The following is a 20,639-nucleotide window of genomic DNA, read 5'->3' as shown; positions in this document are numbered from 1 at the left end:
TCTGATTTAGGCTCATCACTTGCTCAAATGGTTTAAGACACATCCGTGGTGATTCAAGAGAATTTACACTAAATTACTGGCTATTTATGTGTGAACTTATCAAATCTGCTGACTGTCCTCAAGAATAGTTTATTATTTTACAACACATTTTATTAAAAATGTTAAAAATAAATTTACTGATCTCCTGAAACAGTATAGCCTACACAGCAAAAAGTCCAGTGTTGAATTAACTCCCACAGAGTATATTTTAACACTTTTTCAGGGTTTATATAGCTCCACACTCTTAAGAGTTAAATCAACACTTTCAAAATAGTTCAATGTTTAACACCTTGTCAGAGTTCCTGTTTTAACTCATAAAACAGAGTTAGTAAGGGAGTACAAACTTTGGCTGAACTTGGACAGTGGTAGCCTAGTGGGTAGAGCTTTGGGCTATCAACCGGAAGATTGGTGGTTCAAATCCAGGCTCTGCTATGCAACCACTGTTGGGTTCTATCTAAAAATGCTCTGAGTTATATTTCGCTATTTCAGTAGTGTTCATTTAACTCCCTAAATTATTCTTCTAATAATACGAAGAATTAATTCCAATACACCAAATATTTTCAAAAATAACATTTATTTTTTCTGTTGGTGGCGGTTGAAGATGCAAAAGCAACAACAAACCATTTGTTGGTCATAGGCTGAAGACAAAGTCACAATCAAATAATGGAAAATTCATCAAATTTAATACTTTTACAGAGAGGTGTTGAGTTTTGAAATGTCTATCTATTGGTTATATTTTCCCTTAAATCAGATAAACAAGATAAACAAAACAGAATAATCAAACGATCTTAAACTCTACAATAATGCATGAATTAATGCAAAAAAAGACTGCAATTATTAGATTAGATTCAACTTTGTCATTGTGTGGAGTACAAGTACAGAGCCAACGAAATGCAGTAGCATCTAACCAGAAGATAGAGATTATTTACATATAATACAGTTAAACTGCAGTAGTGTCCAGGTAAGTAACAATGAAGAGACATATATTAAGAACAGTAAACAGTCAATGATTGTCCAGTGTATAAACTAGTCTATAATTACAAAATTATGAAAGGTGAAAATTATAACAAATGCATTAAAACACGCAAAACACACAAAACACACATGTCGACTCAGGATCACTTCCTGCTGACTGCAACACGTGACGCAGCTCTGGTGTTGAAGTGAGCCTCTTGGCCTCTTTTATGATATTTGGCTTGAAGAACGCATTTCGTCTTGTCATCAAAACAGGAGAGTCTTGATCAGCCTTTAGTAAAGAATTAATTTTAAACTACTAGTTGTACTACTTAAATTAAATTGCATTAAATGCTTAATTTCAACCTAGTATAAACATCATTCCAAACTTACCAATCCTTTTGTATCCAGAAATCTTGGGAAGGTGGAAAGGATATCAGCACTTCTCCCTGGATCATTAACAAGTTTCTGGCGGTGCTAAAAAATCTCCCTCATCATCTTCTCAGATTCTCATTTAATCTGAAAAGAGATTAAATATCTAATTTCAATGTATGCAATTGTCATGCAGTTATTTGGCACAAATAAAAAGAATATAGAACACACATACCCATGATTATCAATCATATGAGCCACCAATATGTTAACCATTTGCCCAGAATAATCATTGAAAAAAGAACACAAAACAACCACAGTACACAGTTACAGTACACAGTTACAGTACACAGTTCCCCATCAGGCAGGGAGAAAACAAGTCATTTAGCTTGCTAACCTAACTGACTAGACGGCTAAACACGCAAACAAAAAAAATCACACAGGACCAAAAGCAGCTGATGTAACTTAAGTGGCAGCAATCAGCTGTAGTCAATTTGTGCAGCGTACTTACAACAGAAACTTTCTCTCTCACTCTCACACACACATCCTTCAGTACAGCTATGTTTTAGACTGACAATATCATCATCAATGAATACTTTCATTAAGACTGAGAGGAGGAAAATGGTGCCGTCGTCTCCCTGTCTCCAACCGAAGAAGTAAAATGCATGGGCAGAGTTTAAGTTAATTTAAGTTAGGTTAACACTGATCCAATCAACTCTGCCAAATAACTTCAACACTAAACACAATTTAAATCCGAATGTGTTAAAATAACACTTTGAGAGTGAAAATCAACTCTGAAATGTTTAACTCTGAAATTTTAATACTCCAGTTTTTGCTGTGTACTTTTAGCTTTTCATTCAGGTGATGCAGGTCTGTTCTGTTTAGGAATTAAGGTTCTATAGATGTTTTTAAATCCTGATAAAATGTTTATTTATAGCTTAAAGCTTTATCGTATTAAACCTTTCTTTCATGATTTATGGTGATATTATGGTAATATACTGCTTCATCTTGGTCAGGGTTGTAGCAGGTCTGATTCCACTCCAGGGCAGGAATAGCTTACCTAATGTATGCCAAAGTTCCTCTTTTAAATCCTTTATTGTTGGTTGCCACATTTCTACACTCTTATTTGAATAAAGATTAAACTCTGTTAAAAATTTGTCTTATTACCGGCTCCGCACACTTTGTGTTGCTCTTGATTGCGGTTTATTGTACGCTGACAGCTTTTATCGAAAATAAATAATTTCTGGCATTGTGCTGTGCTTTTGTAAATGCAGGATTATTGTATTAGCAAAATATTTACGTTTTTCTCTGCCATTTCTTTCAGCCAAGCAAGTTATAAGTTTCACACAACAAATTGAAGACCTCCATGCCAAAGAGAAGGACACCATGGTAACTTTTGAATGTGAGACCAATGAGCCTTTTATCAAGGTGAAATGGCTAAAGAACAACGCAGAGATTTTCTCTGGGGACAAGTACAGGATGCACTCTGACAGAAAGGTGCATTTCCTGTCCGTGCTGACCATCGCTATGGACGATGATGCTGAGTACTCTTGCGCCGTTGTTGAAGACGACCATATAAGAACAACTGGCAGACTTCATGTTGAAGGTTCAAACTAACTCTACAAAATCTTATATTTTATTACTAGAAATAAAGTGAGTAATGATACACATGGCACATTAATCTAAACATGATGCTGTATATCATACAGGTGCACCACTTGAAATGGTAAAGGGGCTGGAGAGTGTTGAAGTACCAGAGACTTATTCTGGGGAGTTTGAATGTGAAGTGTCTCGTGAGGATGCTGAAGGCACCTGGTACTTTGAGAACAAAGAGATCAGCCAGAGCCTCAAATACGTTATGTCCTCCCGCCGTGGTCGCCACACCCTGTGTGTGAAAGATGTAAAGAAAGAAGACCAGGGGAAATACACCTTCAAAGTTGGTGATTTGAAGACAAGTGCTTCTCTGAAGATGAAATGTAAGTTACAAATAAAGGTCTTTTAATTTGCAAGCATCTTGTTTCACTCAGATCCAGAACATAAAAAGGAAAATCTTAATAGGGTCAGAAGCTGACAAGGTCAGCATGTAAATGTGCAAACTGTTAACAGGAAAGCAAGCAAAATCAATGAAACCAAGACACAATGGCTTTCTTTTAATAGCTTTTTACCAGTAAATAGGCAAAAATTGATATGATTTTGTATGGGTATTATGATAAAACGTTACATAGAAATCTGAAAGGACAAAACACAATCAAACAAAGACAAAGTTGTGAATAGTACATCATCTTTTGAAAATCTAGGAAGTTTAAATGAGCCAGCTGGAGGTCAGGGTTCAAAAACATGACATGGTTTAAACATACATGAGAGGCAGCATCATATACAGAATTATTGACTTGTGCACTTGGGTCCTGTCTCGTCTGCCTCAGCATCACAATAAGTTTAATAATTTATATCTTTATACATTATTGCAGACCACACATCTGTACTTCCTAATTTCACACGGTCAATGAATAATGCTTTTTCATTTTAATTCTGCATTCATTGTATTATGTTTGTAATATGACCTGTTCTGCATTCTTCTTACAGTGCGTCCAATTACACTGATGCAAGGCCTCACTGACCTGACTGTCTGTGAGGGTGATATTGCTCAACTGGAGGTCCGATTCTCTCAGGAAAATGTGGAGGGAACTTGGATGAAAAATAGTCGTCCCATCTCTGCTACCGACAGAATTCACATCGTGATTGACAAACAAGTACACAAGCTGCTTATTGAAAATGCCAACAAAGATGATGCTGGAGAATACTCCTTCAGCGTTCCGGCTCATTTCATTTCTACTTCAGGAAAACTCAATGTTCAGAGTAAGCTTTTCTTTATACCTTGTTTAGGAGTGTTTAAGGGTCAGTGAATTACTGCTCAGCCAAAAACTACTGATTTTAAAATTTTAATGTGTTTCTGTTAAAAGCAAAACAACACAAAAAATGTTCTATGTAAAAAATGCTTTGACATTATTAAATAGACTTTACTTTTTGTTGTTTCTTCTAACTTATTTTCATGGAACAATGACCCTTTAACATTTTTTCCGTGATTCAGTCTAAATGTCACATGGTTTAATGTTTAATCTCTGTTTGTCATTTTAGCAATTGGTATCGTAATTCCACTAAAGGATGTCAGCACAATCGAAGGCACGAAAGCTGTGCTAGAAGCCAAAATTTCAGCCGCTGATGTTAGCACAGTGAAATGGTACCATGATGACAAACTGGTGATACCCAGTGACAGAGTCCAGGTTGTTCCTAAGGGATCAAAACAACGTCTAGTACTGAACAGGACCTATGCTTCTGACGAGGGACAGTATAGACTGGTTGTTGGCAGAGTCGATTCATCCTGCAAACTTTCTGTTGAGAGTAAGTATTTTAATGAAAGATATAAGTGATAAGTCCACGAAGAATTGATGAGCATGTAATGTGCAGTGAATTAAATACCCAGAAAAAATCTAATCCTGGCAATACTTAATTTCATGGATGTGCATAAACCGATACACTACTTCACTGTTAGAAATGAGGGTAGTATTTTTAATTGAAAAAATCTCATGATTTACTCATGATCAGATCAGATAACTGTTGAACTACTGCACGTTACTATTTCTATTATATTTTTTTGCAGGTACATCAAATGGCATCATTGATTGATAGTGTAATTTTGGGCCATACTTAAATACTTAAAATGTGAAGATACAGTAGAGAACAACAGTTTTAAGAGCATGTTTGAAAATGCATTTTTCTCCCAGTTAATAAAATATTTTTCACTCACATTGTTTTATTGATTGTATGATTTGTGATGAAACACATTTCATTAAATTTGGAAAAAAAAAGCTAAAAATAGAAGCATTTTCACTAGACTCAAAATTTTAGCCCTCAATGCATTTCTATCTTAAAGGTCTTAAAATCAAAATCTGTAACTTTGACTGCACTGTTTTTTCCTTATTCAGAAATCAGCATCATAAAGCACATGGAAGACCGTGTTTGTACTGAGACCCAAAATGTCACCTTTGAGGTCGAGCTGTCTCACCCTGGCATTGATGCCCTCTGGACATTTAAGGATCAGCCTCTTAAAACAGGTCCCAAATACAAGATTGAGTCCAAGGGCAAGAAGTACACCCTGACAGTTCTTAGTATCATGAAGGATGAAGAGGGCCTTTACGCATTTGCTGCAGGGGAAAAGACATCAAGTGCAAAACTTACTGTTTCAGGTAGACCAAGCGTGGGCTTGTGATTCTGTTTATTAAAGCTAGATGCATACATATCACCTTACTGAAAAAAAAGCTAGTGACCCATGATTATTTCTCACTGCTGTCTTGTTTTTTGTTTGCCTCCACTAGGTGGGGCCATTAACAGACCCCTACAAGATTTAACTGTTGCCGAGTCCCAGACTGCTGAGCTAGAGTGTGAAGTTGCCAGCTCCTCCGCTGAGGGCAAGTGGTTTAAGGATGGTAAACCTGTTAACTTCAATGAAAATGTCAAGAGTGTAGACATTGGTGCTGTGAGGCGCCTTGTCATTGTCATCTCACGGCCACAGGACATTGGCGAGTACACCTACCAGGTGGCTAACTCGAAGACCTCAGCAAACCTGAAAGTTGAAGGTATAATTATTTATTTTTGATGCTTGAGAATGCACTAGTCTCATGGAACAAGCTATAAGATTGAAGAGTTAACACATTTCTGAAGAACATCTTTCTGAAAGTTACCAGTTAGCAATAATGGGATAAATAGTCAGTATGCAGTTATACAACTGTTTCTATGGAAGCAACTTCCAGCTGAAATTCGAGCTCAGATCTTGGCAGTGGAGGGCTAGCGCATTAGACCGGCTGTGGCTGTGCCTGGCTGTGTTTTATTTAACCAGGTAAAAGCAATTAGTCAACGCTTTCATAGTTCAACCAGTGACCTGTTGATACTTATACTAAGTAATAATATGCAGTACTGTTAGTATTGTACATGTTTACTTTAGGAAGGCATTCATTTAGCTTTTACACTTAAAACTGCATTTGTTTCAGTTTTCTTGGGTTACATTCCTATCCAAATGTGCATTCTCGGCGCACAATCATGTGTGGCTTTAAAAGACAAAGAAAGTGTGAAGATTGTTACATCGTACATTTAAAACATAGCCATACAACTGACATAATTTTGTTCCTTTATTTTTACAGCTGTGAAAATCAAGAAGACCCTAAAGAACCAAACTGTTACTGAGACTCAAGAGGCAGTGTTTAGTCTAGAACTCACTCATTTGGACGTCAAAGGATCCCAGTGGATCAAGAATGGAGTGGAAATGATTCCAAGTGATAAATATGAAATCATAGTTGATGGCATGGTTCACACCCTGAAGATTAAAGATTGTACCACCCAGGATGAATCAGTTTATGGATTCAAACTCGGAAAGCTCTCTGCTAGTGCAAGATTGAACGTTGAGTGTAAGTTTGTCATAAATATGTCTCTCCTGATATTAACTATCAATCAGAACCAGGAAACAACCAATAATCAGCACAGATATTTATCATCCTTCAGATTATTTCATCCAGGATTTTATGATGGTTGCTTGCTAATATAAGTGTTTTAATTAGGTATTTATGGTTCTCAGTTCTCTGGTCCTAACACCCCTTTTACACTATTTTTTTCATTAAGACAGTGGTGTGTAACTTTTTTTGTTAAAAATCTTAAAAAGTAGAAATGCTTTTGTCCAGCTAGAAAAGTGGTGGACAGAAAACTGTTAACAGGAACAGGTCGAATCACACCTTGCTACTAAAGTGTGAGGTGTAGCCTTGCACCTCAAGAATAAATATGCAGGACGTTTAATCAAGGCAAAACAACACTGTGCCTATAAAACCACAAACAAAATAGGGACTAATCACAAATAGGTAAGTGGCCAAAATAACATGAACAAAAACAAATAAAAGACACAAAAACATGTGCAGCCACAACAGAAAAAGTAGATGGAAAAGGGACAGCGAGTAACTGAGAACTGGTACTTTCAAGGATGTGCTACTCTAGCTGTCTGCGACAACCCAGTACCCTGAAAAGATAAAAAAAATGTAATGCAGCTTTGCTGTTTTATTTGATATAAACATTGGCGCAAGATATTAGTTACTAGTCACAATGATAACCAGTGAAAGTCCTGCTAGTCTCAACATGTTTTGATCACTATTAATTCAATTTGCAGCTATTAAATTCATCAAGAAGCCGAAAGATGTGACTTCTCTGCTCAATGCCTCTGCCTCATTTGAGATGAGTCTATCCCATGATAACATCCCTGTGAAATGGATGTTCAAGAACCATGAGCTCAAGCCAAACGCAAACGTCCAAATACTTTCAGAGAGAAAAGCCCACAAGCTGGTCATTTCCAATGTTGAAGAAGACATGGCTGGAGAATACACCGCTGTAGTAGGACACCTGCAGTGCAGTGCACACTTATATGTTGAGTGTAAGTATCCTAGCCGTGTAGGTCATTTTTACGTTCATACATTGTTGTAAGCACCATACTAAATCCATGCACTTTTTTCAGCTGTGAGGGTCACAAAGTCCATGAAGAACATTGCGATCCCAGAGACCCAGGTGGCCACATTCGAATGTGAAGTTTCACATTTTAATATTCCTTCCACCTGGCTGAAGAATGGAGTTGAGATTGAGATGAGTGAGAAGTTCAGAATTGTGGTGCAGGGCAAGCTTCATCAGCTAAAGATCATGAACACCAGCAGAGATGATGCAGCGGAGTACACATTTGTGTGTGGAAACGACAGAGTCTCGGCTACACTGACTGTCAGCCGTAAGTTCCTTCACACTCTCAAGTTTTATTTTCGAACCATACCTAAGTTACACTGATGACCCAAAATGTTATGACCCACCCTCAGAAACTTACATGGTGATGACTGCAATGACTAATTCATAACAGTGGTGCATGTGAGGTTAAAGGATTTATTAAATGTTGATTGGTAGTTACTCTTAGTTGACAGCACAACTGATTAGCATAAAGACCTGATTGACTTTGATAGGGACCAAATTGTTATGGTCGGACGACTGGGTTGAAGTATCTGTCCGAGGAGGGACAAGCAAACAGGCAGTCAGAGCAATGGAAGAAGGTTAACTGGTCTGACGAATCTTGTTGTTTCCAAGATCTAGTAGACAGATTGTATAAATGTCTACATGTAATGAGGTATAGCAAAAAAATTATTAATTATTAAAAGGTACACCATATCGTCTTATTGCTGCCATGCCAACAGTGCTGTTTTTGCTGGACTGCTGGATATGATGAGAATCTGCACTCTTACTGTCCTTTATATTCTGTAATAAGAGCAAGTTTCATGGATTAAAAATAAAAGATTGCAGAAGATCGAAATTATAATAAAATCTGTTTTCATTATTTTTTTTATAGCTATCCTAATCACCTCCATGCTTAAAGATCTCAATGCCCAGGAGAAGGACACGATTACATTTGAAGTGACAGTAAATTACGAGGGCATCACCTACAAATGGCTAAAGAACGGCATAGAAATTAGATCCACTGACAGATGCCAGACTCGTTCTAAACAGTTCACACACACTCTCACCATCCGCAACGTGCACTTCGGTGATAGTGCAGATTACAAGTTTGTGGCTGGATCTGCTGAGACATCAGCCAAGCTTTTTGTTGAGGGTGAGTTGTTAATTTTTTACATATAATTATGAGTAAATCAGTTTCTAAACCTCTGACTTACTGATCATTTCTTTTTTTCCTCTATTTAGCTCGTGTCATTGAGTTTACCAAACACATCAAGGACATCAAGGTGACTGAGAAGAAAAAGGCCGTATTTGAATGTGAGCTCTCTGAGCCCAATGTTCAAGTGACATGGATGAAAGATGGACAGGAATTTGAATTTACTGAAAGGTTCTTTTTGCTTTTTGTGATTTAATATTATAAACATTTTATTTTTAAGATCACAGTTCTCTGAAACATTTCACTGACCCCTTGCAGATTCAAAACTACCACGGATAAGTACATACAGCGTTTAATAATCCCGAGTGTCCGCATGTCTGATGCTGGCGAGTACTCTGTGGTTGCTGGCTCCAGTGTTTCTAAGGCTCATCTCACAGTGGAGGGCAAGGACGTTCGCATTTCTGAACCGGCTGAAAAACATATAACGGTACGTATAGACTAACAATTCTACTAATGCACTGTAACAGGATTTACATTGTTCTCAAACACATGGTGACCTTGACATTTAAATGGAATTTTTCATAACTGTTTTTTCCAGGTGCTTGAGAAACAGAGGGCTACAATGGAGTTTGAAGTAAACGAAGACGACATTGAAGGACGCTGGCTCAGAAGTGGTGTAGAAATCAACTTCACAGTTGATAAGCGTTTCAACTATGTGGTCATTAGGAAAGTACATCGCTTGACAATTACAGAAACCTGGAGGAGCGATGCTGGAGAATATACCTTCATTGCTGGGAAGAACAGGAGTGTGGTGACACTACACGTCAACAGTAAGTTGGATTTCTGTCTTATTTTTGAGAAGGACATTACACTTATATACGTCTTTATATGTTAATCCAGGAAGTTTCCATTAAAATCTTTGTTTGAGATTTATTTGATCCATGAAGGGCTAAATTGACCTAAAATAAAATATTAAATAACATCAATCTTTCTGTGAACCAGTTTCCAGTTTAGGCCTCACAAAGTCACAGCAAGATTTGATGCTTCCTACTTTAGAATTTGTATAATTCCTGCTTTAAATAAAACGTTATAAAACAATATTATTATCATAATAAAGCTTTTCTTACTTAGTAAAAGGTAAATAATGAAACATACAGGCCATTGGTTTAGTATCCGGACACAGATACATGAATGCTTTTACTGATTCATTCAGATAGTTACCCTGGTCAGTAGGTAAATGACCTCACTATTCCCTGTTGACCTGATTTCTGACTCAGCTGTACCGTTCTCTCTCTATGCCGTTCTATTATAGTCCCTGAGCCTCCTCAGATTGTCAAGCACATGGAGCCTTTGTCTGTCGAGGCTGGCAAACCTGCTCGCTTCATAGTGGAAGTGACTGGCATCCCTCAGCCACAGGTCTCCTGGTACAAGAACTCTCAGGCATTATCAGCTGGATTCAAGTGTAAGTTCATGAGAGATGAAAACAAGTACAGTCTACTGCTCATTGAGGTTTTCCCAGAAGATGCAGCACAGTACACCTGTGAGGCGAAAAATGACTACGGACAGGCCACCAGCTCAGCTTCACTGAATGTGGAAGGTAAATGTCAAATATGTTGGATTAAGATAGCAGCAGCCATTCTGAAAAGACTTGTACTGTACTTTAACAGTAATTAAAATATAAATTGGTTTGTTTTCTTGAACATATGTGACATACAATTAACTCACTTTGGAGAAAAAGGGATCAGAACTACAGCATTTTAATTTTGCATTTTTGTCTGAGGGTAAATGTAGGCACTTTTTTAAACAGTTACATAAACTCAAATGTAACCTTTTATCCAGGGCTTAATCCATGCCACAAAACACCTCAAATGAAACCATTGTTGTGTCTTTATACAGTTCCAGAAGTTGTTTCACCGGACACTGGAGCACCTCTGTCACCACCTGTTATTATAACTCCAGTACAAAAGACCTCTGCAAGTGAAGGAGCGTCTGCCAGATTCCAGTGCCGGGTGTCTGGAGAGGGTGAGTAAATCTAATACATTCAGACCCTGTTTTATTAGGTTACTATGAAATTCTTGTTAATTGTAAATTGCAAATTCTTATTAATGATTTCTACTTTAATATTAGCCAGTCTGTTTGAATAGATAGATAGTCAGATTGACTCACGGTTGTGTTTTTGGAGCAAAATTTATTGTATTCTGATCATGTTCAACTCAGACTGCCAGTCCACCAGTTGTCTTACATCTTAATGGAACCATTAATAATAATAATAATAATAATAATAATAGAATTTAATTTATAAGCACCTTTCAGGACACCCAAGGACACTGTACAATTCAAGTGAAATTAAAACATAAGAGACTAATAATAAAAATACACAGTTGAAAACAGTAACTACAAACCTGGAAACGCAAACTTAAAAAGATTTTTAAATTAAAAAAAAGAGACAAACATATAAATGTATTTATAAAACGATTTACTTAATTCTTCTGCATTTTTGCTTTCTGACCACCTACTCTTTTTTCATCTTACTGCTTTCATCTGTTTCTGCTGTTAAACTGCAATCTTAGTCAATCAGGGCTAAAGAGGCTATGTTTGCTTCTTCTCTTTTGTGCCTGTGGCTTTTGTGCCTGTGAATTTTGTATGTATTGATTTTTTTCTTTTTGGTGTCCTCCTTAGATCTAACGATTACCTGGTACTGCAACGAGACAGAGATCAAGCAGTCAAACTTTTTCAGAATGTCTCAGTTTGATGATTGCTGCCAGCTGGAGATTGCCAGGGTTTACCCGGAGGACGAGGGAGAGTACAAATGTGTTGCTCGCAACTCCGCCGGAATGGTCTCTTGCTCTGCAGTGCTGAAGCTGGAAGGTGTGTTTAACATTCTTTTAGTGCATGGTTGTATGATTACAGAAATACAGCTGCTACTGACAGTGATGGCATTATTAAAAAGCATTTTGACATATATTTGTTAGTTACTAGCCTTGGGAAATGTATCTGTATAACTAACATATTAGCTACATTGCTAAGAAAGAAGGTTACATGCATGTTTGAGAAAAATGGCTGAGAAAAAAATTAATACCTCCTCACAGGAAAAAAACATGTTACCGACACACCGTCTCAAGAAGCTCAGTCCAGCCTCTTCACAAGCATTACCAGTTTAAAGAAGGATCCAGCTGGTCAGAAGCCTGTCTTTATTCAACCTATTGTAAGCTGCACTGTTCCTCATGGAGAAGTAGCCAGATTTTATGCTTGTGTTTCTGGCATTCCAAAACCGGAAATCAGCTGGTTTCATGACCAGAGTCCCGTAAAGCCAAGCAAAAACGTTGTCTTTCATTTTGATGAAATGACAAACACTGCTACACTAATCATAGTCGATGCTTTCTTTGAGCATGCTGGACAGTACACTTGCAAAGCAACCAGTTCGGCTGGAGAAACCATCTGTACAGCAACCCTTACCGTAACCAGAGAAGGTAAATCATCTGAATTGAGATTTTACCCTGAAATAATTCACAATAATTAACTGATGCTCACCAGTTTCTAAATTCACTTTTACTGGTATATTTACTGGTCTTTTCAGTCACTTTTCTGGTCACTTTTACTAACTGCACATTTTAATTGCTAAGATTTGTGTTTGTAAGTTGTAGAAGCTTGCTAATATTAAAGTGCCTCTGAACTGCTCATTTAAAAACAATGAAAATGATTTATGTAAAGTAGTAATTAGTGTAGTGTGTGTTTAATCTTTTCTGTTTGGTCTGGTCTGTGAACATCTCTGGAGCTTTACCCTCATTATCAGTTCTGTTCAGGATCTGTTACTGATTGAATATGCTAATTGGAAATGATCTCACGAGTTCATAGGCACTGTGAAGTCTGTCTGGTGTGATCTAGTGTGTTTTCCTTACAGTTTTAGTCAGAACTGTAGTGCAACCAGCTAGCGTTTTGTCTTGTCTAACATATTCCTTTGTGTCGATCAGATGAAGCCCTTATGGATCTTGCTAATGAGAGCATGTCAAGCTCAAAATCTTTAACAAAAACAACCAGCCCAGAAAATAAACTGCCTGAAGGTCCTGTGGCAGTTCAAAAAGATCTTCCATGTGACACTCTTATTTCTGAATCTGCATCTGATGGATCTTTTATGACATCTTCAAAAACAATTGTAAGCAGTTTTGAGACTCGGCAACGATCAAGCCCTCCTGAAGAGCTGGCTGAAATAATTTCCAAAAGCCTCACAATCAGTTTGCCAGACACCACTTTTGTTACTAAGTTCCCAGATATACTCTTACCAACTAAACCAGATGGTTCGGAAATCCATGAAGATCACAATCTGACAAGCAAGTCTCTTGTATTTAAAATGCCATCTGAGACATCGTCTTTAACATGGTCAGATTCAATTGTAAAAAGTGTTGATGTTCAACAATCCCAAACTGAGGGCATTGCTACTGATGCCACAGAAGAAGTTGCTTTTCCAAGCTTCACTGGTCTTACTTATGCCACAGATGACTCTTCAACAAGGGACCCACAACATTTACATGTGGAGCTTGAAGTGAACCGAAACAAGTTAAATGATGCCCCTATCTACAGAAGCACATCTGACACTTCTTTGACATTTCAGAAATCCTTAGAATGTTGTGAGGTTAGAAAATCATCCACCACTTTTACCACTGAACAGCTTAAAGAAGCTTCTTTGTCGGAGTCCACTACAACAATCACAGATATACATTTGACAAGAAGACCAACCCAGCATTTACCTGAGCAAACCATCAAGGTCCAGCAAGATCAACAGCGAGCAAGTGATTCTCCTCTCTTTAAAACACCATTTGAATTAGATGTTAGAGGTGCTGCGATTGAGCAACCATTCCCCTCTTCCTCAAAGGCGAACAAGAGTATTACTCAGTTTTATGAACAACATAAACATCCAGAAATGTCTCCTAAACCTAAGATCACAGGTTTAACCCAGGAGCAGCCAGAACTTTTACCTAAATCTGAAAAAGCTCAAGAGTCCACATCTCAAAATCAGGAGCTATGTCTTCTATATCAAGATATCCCAGCAGGGTCCCCAGATGACCCTCTTACCCTCAACACAGGTACTGCACCTGTGTTCCCAGATGAAGAGGAAAAAAGTTATTTTGAGGAATCCATTAAGAGCCTTACAAGTTCGGCTGTGACACAAATATTAGATGTCAAACCAAATGAAGTGGCCAGATTCGTCTACCACGCTGAGTCTCAGTTACCTTGTGATGTTGAGTGGTATCATAATGGAAAAAGACTGGCCAATATAGAAAGAATCGAATATGAACAAAGTGGAAATGTTTTATCACTCGTCATTAATAATATCCAACCTGACGACCAGGGGATTTACAGCTGTGCAGTAAAAAGTAAAGATGGCACAACCCAGAGAACATCTGCACAACTCCATGTTGAAGGTGGATATTCACCCTGTGATCACCCCATCTCAATAATTAATACCATTCCATACTGTCTACCTACATTTATTTTGGAATTAAAATCACTTGCTGTTGTCTTTTGTCCTTGTATCACTTCATTTCAATCTCCACCCATGTTTCTTGGCCACAACTACGTCTGTTTTTATTGTTGCAACATCATCAAAGGCAGAAACTGCTACAATGAAAATCACTTTTAAGGGTCATCTTTTTAAAAATATCTTTTTAAAACTCTTGTTTAGTGTGGATAAATAAAAAGACTTGAAAAAATTGTCTTGAAGCCCCCCAAAAAACAAGTTCGAAGTATTTTCCTTCGAAGACCAACAAGACAAGACACCATCTAAATGATGCTGAAGCTGAAGATGCTGAAGCTGTGTGCAGTACTCGCCTCATAGTGCCAGACTGGCACATGCATGCTTTTCTTATACATTTTGTTCCATCTTTCACCTCTTAGAAATCATTTTTCCAATTGTGTTCAGACTGTTTACTTTTATTGAGAAGAGAATCAGCAGTGTCTTGCTGTCATTACTAACAATTATTTCCCCAAATTGCTGTTTTGCAGTTACAAAACCACATGAGGAGGTTGAAACAAAAATTGAAGAAGTCAAAGGTAGGATTTTTTTAAAAGTTCTGGTTTTTTTTTTAGAAATGAGAAGTTACTTTGTGAAACATTAAAGATAATTAGCAGAGCAATCTGACGACTGTATAAACTGCATGAATCCTTTTGATGGGAACACTTTCATATCTTATTTTCTGTATTTTCATGTCTGACCTTTGATTGTTTTAGACTAGCAAGCAGTTTGATCAAATGCTTGCTCTACAGCATTTTGGAAAACAGGGTTGCATTTGTTGACTCTTTAAGAGCATGAAGAATATATCTTGGTTGACTTTTGAGGTTCCCAGACCACAGGAAATAACTCCTTTAAAAGATATGGAAGTAGCCACATCTTTTAATTGCTTTCTATTTATTCCTGCATCTGGAACTCCCTACTGCAAATATTTCTTAGACTGGCTTGCAGATAGCAGTATGTCATTAATGGTTTGCCTTTAAAATAACATGGTTATACCTCTAAACTATATTAGTTCGAATAAACGCCTTCTCATATAATAAATCTAAAACTGCTTTAACAATTTATTCTTTTCATTTAATAGAGAATGTTTTTTCTCTAAATGTTTTGAACAATAATTGCCAGTATAAGGATTAGAAAGGGCGTTTATTTGTCACTCTGCAAGTCAGGTAAGGAATATTTTAGCAGATATACAGGTACATCTATAAAAGGAGATCATTTTAGAATATCAGTTATATTTGGATATTAATGCTTTGAAAAGAAATTTATGCTTTGAAGAAGGACACAGAAGAAGGAACAAAACACCAAGACATTTTCAAGTCAGAATCTTTAATAAAGAATCGAGTCTTGCGTTTATTCGAACAAATATGGTGAGTGAATTTGTTTTTTTATGGCTTTGTGACTTGATGCATGTGTTTATTATTTATATTAATATTTTTCTTTCAATACATTTCAGTCATTTTAGAGCTGTGTGTGTTTTGTTGAACTTTATCTCCCTTCTCTTGCAGAATTGATATCTCATGAAGAATCTGAATACACAGAAGAAAGAAGACAGCTGCATTGCTCTTTATCAGATCCTGAAGATGTTTTAGAAGAAAATATAAAGCCATCCATTACTAAAAAGCTAAAATATCAGGCAATTGTAGAAGGGGAAGTAGTTGCTTTTAGATGCAAATTAGTTGCTAAACCACCACCCACAATATTGTGGTTTCATAATAACAGGCAAATTCAGACGGAGCACCGTCGTAGAGTACATACAGTGAGTAAAAAGCATGTTCATTTAACAAGTTTAACAATCAGTGGTGTGAAAGACAAAGATTCAGGTAGTTACAAAGTAATGGCATTTAACACCGAGGGATCTTCAGAGTCCACAGCATCACTTCTCGTGTCACTGAGGGAAGAGCAGGAGGCAAATCAGTTAAGTTATTCTAGACGTTCCAATAGATCCCACTCAAGCTTAGATTCACTGGTTGATCAAACAAAAGAAAGAAAGTTTAGAGTAGATCTAAGATGTGTCGGGTCGCCTTTTGATAAAACTACTAAAGAACATACTAGGGGGCATAGAAGACATAAAGGTTCTCTGTTCCGCACAATGTACTTCAGAACTTCATCTCCCTCGAGAGTTCCTGAAAAGGACAACAAGCTTGAAACTGCTTCAGAACGCGCTCGTTCTCCTCCACTTATGTTTGAAAGGCATGAACGTTTCAGTGATCGCTATAGCGACATTTACTGTGACAGGTTTACTGGTCGTGACCGCTACAGTGACAGATTCAGTGATAAATTTAGTGATAGATGCAGTGATCGGTACAGTGACAGGTTTAGTGACACTGACAGTCTTCATGGAGAGGTCAAGGCAAAGCTAAGTCTTTTGCAAAAGGCTGTTAAAAAGAAAAAGAGGCTTTCTGTTTCAACAGTGTCCTCCTCCGAGTTTGACCTGGAATCGGTGACAAGTGAGACTAGCTATACAGATTTTGCAGACAGAATCAAGGCTAAGTCTTCCACATTGCAGGAACTTCAGAATGTTAGGCAAAGTGGTGAGGGTGCTCAGGGTGAGGGTGCATTTAATAGACGTTCAGCAGATTTTCAGACCAGACTGGAAAGAATTACTGGGCTTGGTGCACAGTCACTTGATTCCACACAGCCAAGAATAAAGCATTCCTTTGAACCACAGTCTAGGTCTAGGGCAGTACAAATAATGAAAGGTGAACTCCAATTAGAGGAAATCAGCAACAGAAAATTAGACCTATCTGAAAGAAAAGTGGATGATGCAGTTTTAAAGGACGAGTCTTCAAAGCCATTGGAATATGTAGTTCTGACTGAAGCCGATAACACTGATGTTGGTCAATGGGATAAAAAAGCGAATGCGAAGGACCCTTTCGTATTGCAATGGCTTGAGGCAGGTGAAGCCTCCAAAGGGATTCCACAAGAGTCCACAAGAAGCAAAGCTGTGATCTCAATGGAAGAAACATTTCTTAGTGATGATGGTCAACAAGAGAGTAAATATGCTCCTGTTCAGCAGTTACAACCCAGACCCATGTCTATAGAAAATTTAACTGGAAAAAACTTGGAAAGTGAGAGTTTAGAGAGTGAAGAGCAGTTTCTGGCTCAGCGCATTATGAAATGGCAAGAAGGTGTACAATCAGATCAGCAAAAAGCTATTTCCACGGAATGGTCTATGGCAAAGGACTCTGCTATGGATAACCTTGAAGATAAAATGTATATAAACAGAAAAGCAGCTTCAGATTCTTCATATGCAAGGGTCTGTAGTGAAGAAGGGGAACCGATTAAATATGGAGAACACAAAGAATTGTGGGTTTCATCCCCTGAGAAATCAACTGAATGGTCTAAAGATCAAGCACCTCATTTACATACATTTGAAGAGAAAATCAATCAAAAACAAACTTTACATCAGAGGGACCGTTTATTTGCAAAGGGTCCTGGGCCGGTTGAATGGATCCCAGATGAACATCACACACCACGTCCATTGACTTCATCTGAAGAAGCTGTACTAGAGCATGACAGACAGCAAAGCTTCTTGGCCCCATCAGTACAGACGTGGCAAAAGGGTCATGTACAGGCTGTTCCACCTGGAGGGTTTAAAGATGATGGTTCTTCATTTACAAATGTTTCCAGAACCTCATTTAATAAAGAGCTCACAGGTGAGCAAGGAAAACAAAGAGGATTACATTCATCACAAGAGGAAATGTCTGAAATGAAAAGTTTAGCTTCATCTCAGAAGGACCGTTTATTTACAAAGGGGTCCGGGCCCATTGAATGGATCCCAGATGAACATCACACACCACGTCCATTGACTTCATCTGAGGAAGCTGTACTAGAGCATGACAGACAGCAAAGCTTCTTGGCCCCATCAGTACAAACGTGGCAAAAGGGTCATGTACAGGCTGTTCCACCTGGAGGGTTCATAGATGATGGTTCTTCATTTACAAATGTTTCCAGAACCTCATTTAATAAAGAGCTCACAGGTGAGCAAGGAAAACAAAGAGGTTTACATTCATCACAAGAGGAAATGTCTAAAATGGAAAGTTTAGCTTCACAACAGAAGGACCATTTTTTTACAAAGGGTTCCGGGCCCATTGAATGGATCCCAGATGAACATCACACACCACGTCCATTGGCTTCATCTGAGGAAGCTGTACTAGAGCATGACAGACAGGAAGACTTCTTGGCCCCATCGGTAAAGACGTGGCATGAGGGTCATGTACAGGCTGAGGATGGTTCTTCATTTACAAATGTTTCCAGAACCTCATTTAATAAAAAGCTCACAGGTGAGCAAGGAAAACAAAGAGGATTACATTCACCACAAGAGGAAATGTCTGAAATGAAAAGTGGGTATTCGCTTTTGGTGGGTGAGGGGGAGTTTTATACCCAACAAGGAATTCAATGGCAACAGGGTGAAAAAGAGTTTGTTGAATCCGAGTTGCCTATGGATAAAGCATCTCATTTTCAAAATCCTGAGCAGTTGTTTTATAGCAAGGAACCTTCAGTACCAACTGGAAGAGATTCATTATTCACAGCAGCTTCAGTACATTCAGTCAAGGAAAAGCCCTCAGTTGATAGTGAAACGCATAGTGAGCTGTTAGTGCAGCAAGGCGAAAGTGAGCCAGTGCTAAGTGAGAAGGCTTTAATGCATTCAACAAGGAAATGGAAACCTAGTCAGACAGATACAGAAAAAGCATCATATACTCCTATGTCCAAAGGTGAAAAATATGAAAAAATGACTTCTGATAGAGATTCAACATTCATGAAAGTTTCAAGATCCCCAAAAGAAAAGCATATAACTGAACATGGGCCAAGTAAAGAATCACAGTTATCACGAAAGAGGATTCATGAGTTAAAATCTGAGAGTGAGCGCTATGTTAGTGAGCAGGAGGCTTTGACCCAACGAATAATGAAATGGCAACATGATGTTTTGAGTGAGCAAGAGAGTGCAGGTCAGTTAGAACCTGATTGGTCTGCTGTAGAAAGTTCAGAAAAAGTAGCCACATATGATAAAGTTGAGGCATCTAAAAACAGTCAGTCATTGGCCAGAAGTCCTGAAAAGGAAATGTTTCCTACTGATGTTTCTTCTGAAGACTATAGACTGGACAGTTCTACAATGCAGACGCAACCTCCACATGAGGACAATGAAAAGTTACAGACTGACAGTGACTATCTTGTCAGTGAGGAGGAGGCTCTAGCTAAACGTATCAAAAAATGGCAACACGACATTCTAACCGAACAGGAGCATGAGGAAAACATTGACTTAGAATCTAACTGGACCGTGACTGAGAATTTGCAGCCATCGATTCAACAAGCAGATGATAGAATGCCATCACGGATTTTCTTTGACGTGGACAAAACCAACCTTCCCACTGCTGCCAGTAACTTACCCAAACATAAAATTGAGAAACTAACTGGAGGCCAGCATACTTCCCATGCAAAAGTAAGTCAAAGACATAAGGGTGTAGCAAAAGATACAACTGAAAGTGACAGACCAGAACGTCAAAAAGTGGTTTCAAATCAAAATGTGCTGCAACCACACAAAACTGTCAAATCAGATGCACCAGTCTTTCTAACAACATTACCACCAAATATAGAAGTAAAGAGAGGAGAAATGACTGAACTACAATGCCAGTTTGATGGAGAGCCAAAACCATTAGTGTCCTGGCTTAAAGATGGGCAGCCTATAATTAGGGATCCAGACTTTGATATACGTACAAAAGAAAACTCCTCAACATTGACCATTTACTATCCAACAGATGACCATCAGGGTACATTTACTTGTGATATTTCAAACAAACATGGAAAAACCACTGCTTCTTTTGTGCTTAAAGTAAGTGACGATGAGCACAAGAACTGGTCTGAAACTCCACAAGAAGTTAAAGTGACAAAAGAATTAGCAGAACTAGAAGAGCAAATGTTAGACAATGAACTTAAATCGTTTATGAATCCTGATCTAGACAAAAAAACTACTTTGCAAGTACCTCAGACAACCATTTATATTCCTCGCACTTCTGATTCCTGTGTTGATTCCTCTCCAGTGGAAATCAGGATTACAGCTCCAACACCAGTGCTAGAAACTAGCGTGGACAT

General features: G+C 38.0%; 1 protein-coding gene across 17 annotated transcripts in view; it reads left to right on the top strand.

Moving 5' to 3' along the window:
• The window catches only part of ttn.2 (titin, tandem duplicate 2), a 191,712-nt gene that overhangs the window by 18,604 nt on the left and 152,469 nt on the right, over positions 1-20,639 (top strand). For all 17 annotated transcript variants that reach the window (XM_063006067.1, XM_063006078.1, XM_063006077.1 and 14 more), the window contains 17 exons: positions 2,690-2,971; positions 3,075-3,341; positions 3,949-4,221; positions 4,501-4,764; positions 5,349-5,609; positions 5,739-5,999; positions 6,561-6,824; positions 7,571-7,831; positions 7,913-8,173; positions 8,780-9,040; positions 9,130-9,271; positions 9,359-9,527; positions 9,639-9,870; positions 10,353-10,637; positions 10,937-11,062; positions 11,720-11,908; positions 15,041-15,088. In XM_063006067.1, the coding sequence (XP_062862137.1) occupies positions 2,690-2,971; positions 3,075-3,341; positions 3,949-4,221; positions 4,501-4,764; positions 5,349-5,609; positions 5,739-5,999; positions 6,561-6,824; positions 7,571-7,831; positions 7,913-8,173; positions 8,780-9,040; positions 9,130-9,271; positions 9,359-9,527; positions 9,639-9,870; positions 10,353-10,637; positions 10,937-11,062; positions 11,720-11,908; positions 15,041-15,088 (3,846 nt within the window). The remainder of the gene's footprint in view (positions 1-2,689; positions 2,972-3,074; positions 3,342-3,948; positions 4,222-4,500; positions 4,765-5,348; positions 5,610-5,738; positions 6,000-6,560; positions 6,825-7,570; positions 7,832-7,912; positions 8,174-8,779; positions 9,041-9,129; positions 9,272-9,358; positions 9,528-9,638; positions 9,871-10,352; positions 10,638-10,936; positions 11,063-11,719; positions 11,909-15,040; positions 15,089-20,639) is intronic.

Source organism: Trichomycterus rosablanca, chromosome 12 (genome assembly GCF_030014385.1).
Source record: "Trichomycterus rosablanca isolate fTriRos1 chromosome 12, fTriRos1.hap1, whole genome shotgun sequence".
NCBI lineage: Eukaryota > Metazoa > Chordata > Actinopteri > Siluriformes > Trichomycteridae > Trichomycterus > Trichomycterus rosablanca.
Note: the sequence above shows the minus strand (reverse complement) of the source record. Positions and strands in the feature narration are given on the sequence as shown.